General features: G+C 34.4%; 1 protein-coding gene across 2 annotated transcripts in view; it reads left to right on the top strand.

The window, feature by feature from the left end:
• The window catches only part of LOC125649771 (mitogen-activated protein kinase kinase kinase 11-like), a 51,582-nt gene that overhangs the window by 19,831 nt on the left and 18,668 nt on the right, over positions 1 to 13,083 (top strand). For both annotated transcript variants that reach the window (XM_048877515.2, XM_048877516.2), the window contains exons 2-4: positions 5,253 to 5,433; positions 10,760 to 10,908; positions 11,232 to 11,407. In XM_048877515.2, coding sequence (XP_048733472.1) covers positions 5,253 to 5,433; positions 10,760 to 10,908; positions 11,232 to 11,407 — 506 coding nt within the window. The remainder of the gene's footprint in view (positions 1 to 5,252; positions 5,434 to 10,759; positions 10,909 to 11,231; positions 11,408 to 13,083) is intronic.

Genomic DNA, 13,083 nt, shown 5'->3' with positions numbered 1-13,083 from the left:
CTGGACCAGAAAAGGTGAGAATTACATGAAAGCTTCCTGACATAGTACAGATTCAAGTTTATAAAAATCATGGCCCCTGGGGGTGGGGGGTGGGGCCACAATAGGGACCAAAAGTATTACATGTGAATATATATATGGAAAATCTTTAGATATGGGCCAAAGTGACTCGGGTGAGCGATGTGGCCATGGGCCTCTTGTTGTCTGCTGTATTGATATGATTGATAGATGCATCATAAGTGATGGACCGTGTGTTACATATTAAACCTATCGTTAAGCTGAATGTACATGTACTTACATATAATCTACAAAATTGCATAAAATTCACTCCCCAAGTAGAATGTTTTGCAAATTTAAACAGAAAACTGGGCACTCATCTTAATCATTTTATTGTACTTTGTGTATCCAGTTTTGATATTAGGCAGACATTTATTAAAGAATCACTTAATTTTGTGAGGTCAAAGTTTCAGTTTTAGTAATAATAAAAAAAAAGATAGTGGGTTGTTTGTGGTTACAAAGAGAAAACCTTATGGTAGATTGTACATTTGTGGGTGTATAATTATTGATAACATACAGGGACAGAATGAACACACATTTTAATGTGTTAATTTCATTATAGCCTCTGATGTCATTAGTTTGACTAATTGAAACAGGTGCTAGTTAGGGTTTCTACCTACAGGTAGTCTGTGGTCTGTGGTTCTTTATTATTGCATGAGAATGGTCTCATCTAAAATTATTTGACATAATCAGTCACCAATGCCCCATTCAGCATCAATTTTGAGAATGTAAAATTGCAAGTGCTTTACTCTGAAGTACATTCTATATATGAATTAGTGATATGATTAAGTAAATCAAGAATTTTCAATTTTACAAGAGAAGGAATTGGTTATATGCAAAAAAACCAACAATGATGTGTAAGTTTAGGGTTGTCTGATGAGCCATTCCTCCGTCTGCTCCCAACTGCCTGTATAACTGTAGCTGGGTAGTATTTCAGCACAAGATGTTTTATTTCAAAGAGGGTGATTTTATATTTATGAAGTGATAATAATCACTCATTGGATCCACTTAGTATTTAGAAATTTTCAAATCATCCAAACAACCTGCAATCATTGTTTTCCTCATGATTATAGGACATACAAAAAATAATCCCCCCCCCCCCCCCCACAACCTTTCTTAATGTAATATGTGTAGTTTTTGATAAATTGACATAGATTTTAGACCCCTTGTTTTGCTATTAGTTAAACAAATGAACTACTGTAATTAAATAGAATGGGAGACTAATATATACGTTGTGAGCCTCTTTGTATACATTTGATCATCGTAATGTATACAGACACTCTTGAGAAACTTCAGAACATATATAGCAAATTTTATAAAAACATACACATAGACAGATACATGTTTTGTCACCTGTGTTTTTGAGAGAACAATGGGGAACATCTGAATTGTTTGTTTTTATCTGTTGACAATCTGTGAAAATTACACCATGCAGCTGACACATGTGTATTCTGAAGACTTCACTCCTGTTTTGGAAAAAAGAAAGGAAAAATAAAAAAACCTGTAAAATATCTAAAAGGCTTATCTCCAGAAGATGGGAAAGTTTGATAAGAATAAAATTTAGTGGATGAAGATGTGCACTTTAAAAGGTTAATGTTACAGAAAAGTCTGTATGTTTACATCTAGTCTTGCATGCTATAGAATTTCTGTGGGACAAAGTGGTGTCTGTAAGAAAATCTCAGGCAAACTGGTCTGGTCTGTGTGTATTGGGTTTATGTTTGTATCCTTCTTGACAAATCTAGGTCAATACCATGTCAGGATTGGGTTTAAAAAGTAAAGATAATGGCTGCTTTTCTATTGGCAAAGACTCTCTGATGTCCACTGATAAGACTGAAGAAGTTTGTACCCGATTTCCACTGAAGATCATCTCTTGATCATCAGGTGTAAATACTTAGAAATAATATGATGTGTTGACAGACAGGATTATGTTGGGATTCCACTGTAGAATAAAACGATATGCAGTTTTGATTTCTTTGTGGTCTCTTAATTTTGCCACTTTTGGGTGAGACTATGTTTAAACTGAACTGGACAATGGTCAGGTGTCGTAGGCTATGTAAATATTAGGATTTCTGATTATCTCAATGTAATGAGAGAAACTTGTGACAAACTGCTGGTGTATATATAAATATCCTGTTTTAGAATCTGATTGAATTTAGGCTAAAATTTAGAATGCACCCAAAGAATATTCTCGAAATCCACATGAATCTGATTCAGTCAGTATCATTTTTGCTTGAAACATATAATTATTAAATTGAGGTAAATTTAATTCTGAGTACAGTAAACCACATTAATAGCAATCACATGCACTTATGATAAATTGATGCTTATATTCCCATGGAAGCCAAAGTTCTGTATTTTTCCGTTTATAGCAAAGTTGAATATCATGAATGTAATGTATGTATACATGTATAATGAAGGGATTTTCAATTCCCCAAGGGTCACTGGGATTTTACCATGTTTATAGTGAATTGATCAAAGGCAACTGTAGGTGTCGTCTTCACAAAATAATTATCATTAATTGACAAGCAAATTGCAGTCTTATTTTGAATATTTGACAATATTCCAAAATCTATAGTATATATATAAGTTGGCATTCACCGACCGTGGACTGCATTTTGAAAAAAACAAAATTCAGCCATGAAGTAATAATTTCAGAATTCAAGCATTATGTAATGTATACAGTATTTAATAATGTCATGAATTAATTATCAAGTAATAAAGCATTTTTTGTTACAGCTATTTCTTTAATTGGATTGCCAATAATTCGTTATAAATTATATATTAAATGAAGTATGTTTATAACTATTAGTTAGTAAATTTGCATGTCCCCAACAACTGTTTTGCTGTCAATGTTCCAAGTGAGTTCAACACGCAAATACAAGAAACTAATTAATTTTGTTATCGTAGAAAATGGAAGTAGTTTGGTTGGTTTTTATTTAGTCAACATTTATTTGGAATTCTTAATACAGTAAAGTGGACAGAGATTATATATAAAGATTTAGTTAAATTCAGTTTTACAATTTGAACTAGATATTTAAGAGGTTCAGTCGTGGCGGAGAGACATACAAGTCCTGGTGTCATTAATTTTCAGAATGCTGAGTTCTGCAATTCATTTTAAGAGAGAAAACCCAGTCAAGTAAAACCCAGATTTGTGTGGATCAGGTTTCTGTTTTATTCTGACTGGACAAACTATACAGTTTTTACTTTTTAATAATTTTTGTACATTTGCCAAGGATCCATATGAGGAGGATGCAAATTTAAACTAAGCACATACTATCATAATGTTTTAGAGTAACTATATAATGCACATACTATCATAATGTTTTAGAGTAACTATATAATGATAAATTTAAACTAAGCACATCTATCATAATGTTTTAGAGTAACTATATAATGATAAAGGCTTGTACATATATAACTTACTGTATATTCTACACTTGAAAGATAAATGATTATCGTTCGCATTTTAAAAAAAAAATATTTCTGGACATGAAATGTATGCGGAAGGGGGGGGGGGGGATGCTTATGTACCAGATGAGTTCGGCCTTGATCTTCTGTACAAATACCTGTGACTATTTGTTTATATAGATAACTGACACTGCATATCCAGACAACATGTATCTCACAAAATTATTTTAAAGAAATGTTTGAAACCCAAATTATTTAGTGTCTCAAGCCTTGCCAATGGGTGGTCTTTCAATATTAATAGTATATAATGGAATGCAGAGGATAACAGTTAACATACTATATTCATTGCATATTTGGGAATTGAACATGATAATTCACAGCTTCAGATTGTTGTATTTGTACAAATATGGTATGGTAGACTTACACACCACTTTGCATTTTAATGTGACTCAAGTCTCATTTTATCGGAGACAATTGTGAGTCATGGGACAGTTGTGAATATATTTAGCCACAGCTTTATACAGATATAGGTCACAATCTGACCTGAATGACGCAAGTTAATGCCTCTCAAAATTCAGAAATGGGTTTGTCAAAGGTAACTTTAATAGTGGTTAAAATGTATATTTTCTGCAGGTGTTCTGTTCTTTTGTTTTATTTTTTACGTACTACTATGATTGAAGAATTTAGGAACACATCTCAGGTATGTGAAATATGGGTTCAAGTGTCTTTCTAATTGACGGTGTAATCTCCCATCTCTATCACAGTGATCAGCACCCCATTTCATACAGATCAATTGGAAGTTCAAACACAATTTTTACAAAATGAGATAGGATAGAAATAGACACTTGTTCTTTGTCACTCTTCTGAATCAAAATATTTTACCTACATGGTAGAGATTCATACTGCCAAAAATTGCTCTATTTGCCACGATAGGAATGACAGAATTGCAGGAATGACAGAATTGCGGTTGAAGTATGTGTATTTTCATTCAGCGATGAAACTCTATGTAAATGAATGATCAAAATTGTTCTTGTGGTTTTGACTAAAATATTTGATCAGTTATCTGCCTCATGCTTTTCATATTATTGGAAACGTGACCACAATTTGTCAGTGTGTATTAATTCAGTGAATGAAACTTGTAAAACAAAGTGATATATATGTACATTGATTGATTGTATATTGTTTAACATACATCCCTCTCAAGAATCTTTCACTCATATGGAGATGTCACCATTGCCGGTGAAGCCGGGCTGCAAAATTTAGGCCTGTTGCTTGGCGCTTACAGCCTTTGAGCAGGGAGGGATCTGTATCGTGCCTCACCTGCTGTGACATGGGGCCTCAATTTTTGCAGTCTCATCCAAAGGACTGCCCCATTTACATGTAGTCACCTCTTACGACACGCAAAGGCTACTGAGGACCTATTCTAACTTGGATCCCCACTGGACATATGTAGAGGGGAGGGACAGCCTACAGGAACAGCACTGCATCATTTAGAGACTTTAGATATACTTAAAACTTTCAATATCAGACTGAAGAATATCAAACGGGTCTGAGACATGCACATGTTAATCGGGTCGTGTGTATCCATGTCTCATGCACACGAGAATGGGTAGTGTGAACGAGTTCAGTCAATCATGAATTGGGGTTGCATTTTGCACCAAAATGTATCTGACATACAATTGCACTAAATTTGCTGAAAAGCTAACTGTAAGTGCACACATTACATTATGTAGACGTGACAGTCCTGAACACAATAGTGAAATCTTTGCATTTTTTTTTTATATTTACAGTCTTATTAAAAGAGAAGATTGAAAATGATAACCTAGAAAATAAAACCCTCAAGATCACTGACTTTGGATTGGCACGTGAGGTCTCCAAGACAACCAGGATGAGTGCTGCAGGGACTTATGCATGGATGGCCCCTGAGGTCATAAAAACCTCCACCTATTCCAAAAACAGTGATGTCTGGAGGTAAATCCCCCTTGACTCCTGTAACAAAATATGTGAAAGAGGTACCCCCACTCTGTCCACCCCCACCCCTTTACCAACTTTAAAAACCTTACCACCTCTTCTTCCCAGCCCATCACTAACTCCTCCTATTTAGAGGTAATTCCTATATCCAAGAAGCAGAATTACCAACCTTTTATGGACAAACCACTTCTACAAAGGTAAGTCATATATTCTATCTAGAAATCCAATCAAGATTTGAATATGAATTTTACCTTTATGAGGATGAAAGAGATATGTGTATTCTGACATTCTCCTCTTGTTATAGTAGCCTATTAGTTAGGGTGCTTGCCTCACAAATTCCCAATCCTGACAGACATTAAAATTGGTTTCCTTGTTTCCCCAAAAGAGTAGATTTATAGCCCTATTGATTTTGAAGTCACAAGGTCAAGGGTCAAGCTACTCTGGACACAGGAAGATACTGTCCACCCAATATCTTCAGAACCTTGTGCTTGACATACATCACACTTAGTGCAATGGTTTTCCCTATAAAGTAGATGTCTTTAAATGATTTGGAGGTCAAAAGGTCAAGGATCAAACTGGAGACAGCACCGTATATGTGGAATTTTTAGCGAGACACATTTAGTGAGTCACATATTTAGCAACTTTATAATTCCAAAAAAGATAACTATTGCCTATGATATGGAATAAATTGTTAGTGATATTCAATTTTAGCAATCTCATAACTCAAAATTAAATCCTTCCTAAAATTCTGCTTCTACTGTACAGTATTATAATGTTCGCTCAATATCTGAAGAACCCTTTGCTTGACATGAAACTTGTTTTACTGGTTTCCCCTAAAAAGTAGATTTTTTTAAAGCCACTAGGTCCAAGGTCAAGGGTCAAACTATTCTGGACATAGGAAGATGTTGTCTGCTCAATATCCTGTGAACCCTTTGTTTGATAGACATCAAAACTTGCTACACTGGTTCATGTCCCCTATTGATTTTGGGGTCAGAAGGTCAAAGATCAAGGGTCAAACTACTCTGGACAGAAGAAAATATTGTTGAAAATATTATCTAATCCTTTGTCGACAAACATCTTACTTTTTACAATGGTTCCCCCTAAAGAGTAGATGACCCCCACTGGTTTTCATGTCACAATTAAGGTAAAAGGTCATGACTCATTTGAAAATGTCTGCTTAGTTAATCTTTAGAGATCAAACTCAGTATTGTGGTTGTCCCTGATGTATATTTGTCACTGTCATTTCAGACATTCTAAATTTAAAGTTGATCCTTTTCAATGTTGCCACATGGGGGGGGGGGGGGGGGGGGGGGGGGGGGGGGGGGTCTAAAACATTTCTTGTTTTGTTTTAAGAGGACAATGTTCAGTACGTGACTGAACTTCTATAGATGGACTAAATTTTTCCAAAAATTCATTTGTTTCTCACCGTGCCTATTTCAGTACCCTTCTCAATATAATGCAGAGCAAACAAAACAGCCAATTGTGTTTAAAACAAGGATTTAAAACAAACAAATTGACAGAAAACTAACTTTGGCTTAGGTTTTCTGATATTGTTCACAAAGTTTTACATAGAAATATATAGGGAAAATCTTTAAAAATCTTCTTTTCAAGATCCACTGGGCCAGAAAAATTTACATTCGCATGAAAGATTCATGTTAGCAGACATGCAAAATACAGGATGTTTAGAAATAATCTTGTCAAAAATTGCAATGCACTTAAAAATACATGTGCATGTCTGTCTCTGTTTTGATATCATGAAATATATTATTCTTGGCAATACATATTCAGATTAAATGAATAGTATGGTAAAACTGATATCGGATGAAGATCATGATTACACACGGAAAGGAGAATGTTTCTATTTCCATCCTCCTACAGAGGTCACGCCCCAATAACAAGTTGTATGGGTTTATGCTTTTTTCACATCCTACTTCTGTCTGTTTAGAAACACTCTCAGCATAATAACTCAATGTTTGAAATAGTGTACGTGTTTTTGTGGGATTTAATCCTCACCAGAAAAACTGGCCTTGTTAGCTGATATCACCTGTTTGGTTCGGGTGGAGTGAGGGTACTATCTATACAAAGCAAGAGAAGGGCAAAGATCTCTAGCTTCTTGTGTAACAAGCACTTCATAAATAGACACCACTTTATTAGAGTCGTACAAATCATTCTTGTGCACTCTAAAAATAAAAAACAGCAAATATCAGGTGTGGAATCAGTGCAGAATTTTAAAGTTTTACGACTATGCAATTCATGAGAGGGCTATTTACTGACAAACCAGGTTTTAATGATCTTATTTTGACATAAAAAATTTGTTACTTTCTTTGATAGCTTAAGTAAAATTCAATTGCTAAAGTATATTAGAGATGGCATTGAACATTCTGAAATTACTGTAGGTAATCTACACTCCCAGGTTTAGAAAAAACCCATTCTTGAACATATATATTTATCCTGTTTGGAAATACTCCAGCCTTAGAAACCATAAAAAAGTTCAATTCACATAAACACAGTGATCATATTTATACTTTATTATTATTATTATTATTATGTCTCTCCTTCCCAGAAGGGGGACATATTGTTTTAGTGTGGATTCTTCTAATCTTCCGCTTCTCATTCAAAGTTTGTACAAGCCATAACTTTTTAACTCACCTACTTTTTAGTTCACCTTAGCTGAAAGCTCAAGTGAGCTTTTCTGATCCTCTGTTGTCCGTCGTCTGTTCATCTGTAAACTTTTTACATTTTTGACTTTTTCCAAACTTGGCAAAAAGCATTCTTGGGTGAAGGGCTTTGAAGTTTATTCAAATGAAGGGTCATGCTCCCTTCAAAGGGGAGATAATCACAAAAATGTAAATGGGGTGATGTCATTTAAAAATCTTCTTCTCAAAAACCATTGGGCCAGAAGAATTGAAATTTATTTGAAAGCTTCCTGACATAGTGCAGATTCAAGTTTGTTAAAATCATGGCCCCTGAGGGTAGGATAGGGCCACAATAGGGGATCAAACTTTTACATACAAATATACAGGGAAAATCTTTAAAAATCTTCGGACCAGAAAAGTTTATATTTGCATGAAAGCTTCCTGAGGTAGTGCAGATTCAAGTTTGTTAAAATCATAGTCCCCGGGGGTAGGATGGGGTCACAATAGGGGATCAAAGTTTTACATAGAAACATATAGGTGGGCGGCATCCACAATTAGCTTGTCCGGTCTCTAACTTTCATACTTTTTGGTGCATCTTTGTGAGACTTACATAACATGATCACATCCAAAAGAGGAAAGTTTCTATTTATTTTGAGGTCCAAAGGTCAAGGTCACTTTGTCACTAAATGCCATAGATTTGAGCTTGTCCGGTCTCTAACTTTCACACTACTTGGTGCATATTTGTCAGACTTGCATATTTTGATCACATCCAAAAGAGGAAGGTTCCTATTTTGAGGTCAAAAGGTCAAAGGTCAAGGTCTCTTTTTCACTATGCTGTAGATTAGAGCTTGCCTCTAACTTTTATACATGTACTTGCTGGTGCATGTTTATCAAACTTCAAATCCTGATGACATTCACGATTCATATTGCTTTTGAAATCCAAAGGCCAAAGGTTAGGTCATTATCACACTAAATACCTATTGCAGCCATTCAAAGCTTCATACTTATAAACTATATTAAATACGTGCATGTTTTTACTTCATGAATGCAAGTGTGCATAATTTTCCAAACTGCAACTCGGCCATACACATCTTTGGTGTGTTTTAACGATTTTTAAATTTTTATCCCCCCCCCCTCCCCCCCAATATTAATGACAAAAGCCATCACACAAAGTGTTAATCAAGTTAACATTCAAAGAATCCTTGGTAGAAGATATAAAACCAACATTCTGTGACTTTAATCATTCACTCATGTCACTGGGAAGCAAGTGTGAAATCGTAATTTTTGCGAAAATAAAAAAAGTCGAGGCAGGCCCAGTGGGGAGGAGGGGGGGGGGGGGGTGATAATCTATCAATTAATTTTAATTGGCCTAACATGGTAACTATGAGAAGGCAAAACTATGTAAGTTTTAATATTTGACTTTCGACATGAAGTGATAAAGATACACACTGTAATAAGAAATGCTGTATAATATCGAGCAAAGCTCGGACGGGCCAAAGGCCCGTCCGCGAAGCAAGGCTCTAAAGGTACATGTAACATGTATGTAAAAGAAAAAAGTCAAAATCAGCAAAAGAAAAAGAGACAATCTCTATATACGTTCACTGAAATTTTCGTGATCCATATGGGCGCCGCCATTTATTTTTTCATTACCTGCTTCAACAGTTATTCGTGTTTTATTTTGAATGCCAATAATAGAAGACTCTGACGTGCAATTCGTAATTTAAACACTCAGTTAGTTTAAAGTGAATAGTATAATTATCAATGTAACAGGTTTTAGCAAATAATTACATATAAAACCGTAATACGACTAAATAGACGAACGAGTTCATGAGTTTCTTTAAATAAGAATATACGATAAAATTACGGTTACATTTTTACCATTTTGAATTTATTGGTTAATTTTATTTAGTTTTATAACGGCCTTTTTCATTGCATACGGAATGTATTATTGTTGTTTATAATTGTTTGCTTTGGCAAAGAGAAAAAAGTTGAGGCTAAATGTGACGTCACAATGCACAGTTTACGTCGCCTTGCGTTTTATTTCCCGCGTTCAATGAATAGGCGGATCCTGTAAAACTGTTGTCCCCATATAAACCCCTTTGATATTGAGATGTTACTGGGTTTTTAGCGCAAGGAAAATTTCATATATATTTTTAAATGAATCATAACGGAATTATGATTACCACTTGGGACACTCCAATGACCATTACATGCTTCGCTCGGTCCAACGGTCACACCGTATACATATTAACTTGGGTATAAAAGTTTTTGTAGCAATTATGATTACAATGAATATTACATTTCTTATATCAACATATATGTCCTATATAGACAAATATGTGGATAAACCACTGAAAGGACAGTGAAATATTTGTTTGATATTGAACATGCTCAACATATGGCTTTGATGAATTAGAATTAATCCCCCCCAAGGCAAAATAATATAGATGTAATTGGATTAGAGGACTTGTGCTGAAAGAATGCATACAATATCTTTTTACCTGCTTTCCTCAAAGGTTTAATGCACGTAAATCTTTTGCTTTGCATTTAAATGTACATTTATTATAACACAATATATACGTTATCATATATTGCACTCAGTTTTATGGAACTGTGTTTTTTTAAAATTTTTATTTTCATAGTATGTGTCCATATTAGTGAATGTAATTTTAAAAATTTATCCCTGACAGTTATGGTGTGGTACTGTGGGAGCTACTGACAGGAGAGACCCCCTATAAGGGGATAGATGCCTTGGGTGTGGCTTATGGAGTAGCCGTCAACAAACTGACCCTCCCAATACCCTCCACGTGTCCAGGACTTTTTGCTCATCTCATGTCTGGTGAGGTTTCTCTCTTTTCTTTCAAAGTGAAGGATAAAGTAACTCAATCTTCATGTGATATGTTATAGGTCTTTGCAAAATCTTTATTAGATTAGACTTTGTGCATGGTAGATATATATCATTTTGGGAAATTTTAACGTTTTAATGCATTTGTATGTATTTTTTTATGTTGTTTAATGAAAATGTGCGATTTTCTGATGTTGAACTGTGTTTCTGTTAATGTATCTCTGTCAGGTTTAGAAAGGTGGCATATCCTATATTTTGTATTTTACATTGAGTTATATCATATAACACAGAATGTATATACAATGAATTGTCTCCAGATTGTTGGCACCAGGAGTCTCACCAGAGACCCACTTTCGCTGAAATCCTACGTCGATTGGATGAAATTTCCACCTCCCCTTTTATGACCACCCCTCAGGAAAGCTTCCACACCATGCAGGAGGACTGGAGGTTGGAAATTGAGGAAATGTTTAATGAACTTAGGAGTAAAGAAAAGGTAACTGAATTCATAAGGAAAGAAAGATGACCATTGTCTGATATACAATGTAAAGAGAGGAGAGGAGAGAGAGAGAGAGAGGAGAGGAAGAGAGGGAGAGAGAGAGAGAGAGAGAGAGAGAGAGAGAGAGAGAGAGAGCATTATGTCCTTTTCTTTACATACTTTATGCAATGTCAGCAAAAAGACTTGAAGATTATCAGTATTTTAGGTCTTAAAAAAAGCTTTCTTATGAATATATTCACCTAAAAGTTTTATATAGATTGTTAATCAGAATAAATGCAACCTTTAAAATAGATCTGTTATTGTAAGTATCAATTATAGTTTTGATGCAAATAATGTTAAAGTAAGTAGGAACTCTCTTAGCAAGCAGTATTTGCACTTAAAATTATTTTTCTTTTAATTTTAGCAACATGCCTCAAGTGAATAAAATAATCATCATCAAATTATAAAGAGCCAAATTTTGTCAGTAGATATGTAAACATCTTGAGGAGGTTCACTTGGTTCATTTTAGTACACTTGTTCTAGCGTGATTGATCCAAGAGATAAACCAAATGTATGGTGGTAGTATAATGAATGTTTGTGTATGATAGTTTACTGCTTTCCCCTGCAATAGAATATTCCTGTTTTTCAGGATACTGAAATCTAATTAAGTTTGGAAATTTGTTTTGATCTGTTTCTTATTACGTGTTTTAATTATAATTGAACAAAAACACATTTCACATCTTTGAACATATCATTTCATTTCTCCTTTAGAACTGTGGCAAATTACAAAAAAAGCTTACATGTAGACAATAGTCTGTCTACACTTTCTGAAAGTTTGTCTATATTTTAAAGAATATTTGTTTTGAGTTTAAGCAACATCAAAAGGAAATTAGATACACATACATTTATAAAGTTTGGTAGCATAACAAGTTCTGCATTTATATATATAGGTCAACCTTCAGTATAGCTACAGAGAACTCAGAGGGAAGAATTGGATAGATGCCACCCCCACCCTCGAGAGCTATAGTTTGATACAAATACATTTAAACTATTTTATTCACTTGCATAAATCATGTGCCCCAAAACTCTTATATTCTGGGGTATATAGATTTCCATATGTCCGTCTCTCATTCTTTGGTAAAAAATTCATCCTTGTTTTGATATTTAATGGGTTTAGTCCTCATGACAAGTTCATTCCCATGGTGATAAGAATTGACCTTTATAATTAAGCTGTCAGTGGGTCACTTGTGTTTCACAACCAAATCTTTTAAAAAGATGGAAAATGATATTTGATCATAATGATGATTCAGAAAGTACAAATTCAAATCAAAATGAGTTTCTGCTTTGTTATATATAATATGCATAAAAATAATAGTACTTCGTTAACCAAAGCAATCAGGAGCTGATGATACCGAGTAATTAGATTGTAACGTCAATCAATGAAGAGGAAGATGAGGAAACAAAGAGTGCATGAATAATGTAGATAGAATATACAGGATTAAGTGGTAAAAGGCAGTAATTTTGACTAAGATAAACTAAGACCCCCATTGATTGATCACTGAGAATCCGGGATGTTTTCACAAAATAGACACTGTTTTAAACTTTTTGTCAGTATAAACAAGTTGACATGAAGGATGGCTATTGTATTTAAATATGTTACATTTTTCAAAGTTCAGTAAATTTTCGGTTAGTAG

This window comes from Ostrea edulis, chromosome 5 (genome assembly GCF_947568905.1).
Source record: "Ostrea edulis chromosome 5, xbOstEdul1.1, whole genome shotgun sequence".
Lineage (NCBI taxonomy): Eukaryota > Metazoa > Mollusca > Bivalvia > Ostreida > Ostreidae > Ostrea > Ostrea edulis.
The sequence above is the reverse complement of the archived record's forward strand: the minus strand, read 5'-3'. Positions and strand labels throughout refer to the sequence as shown.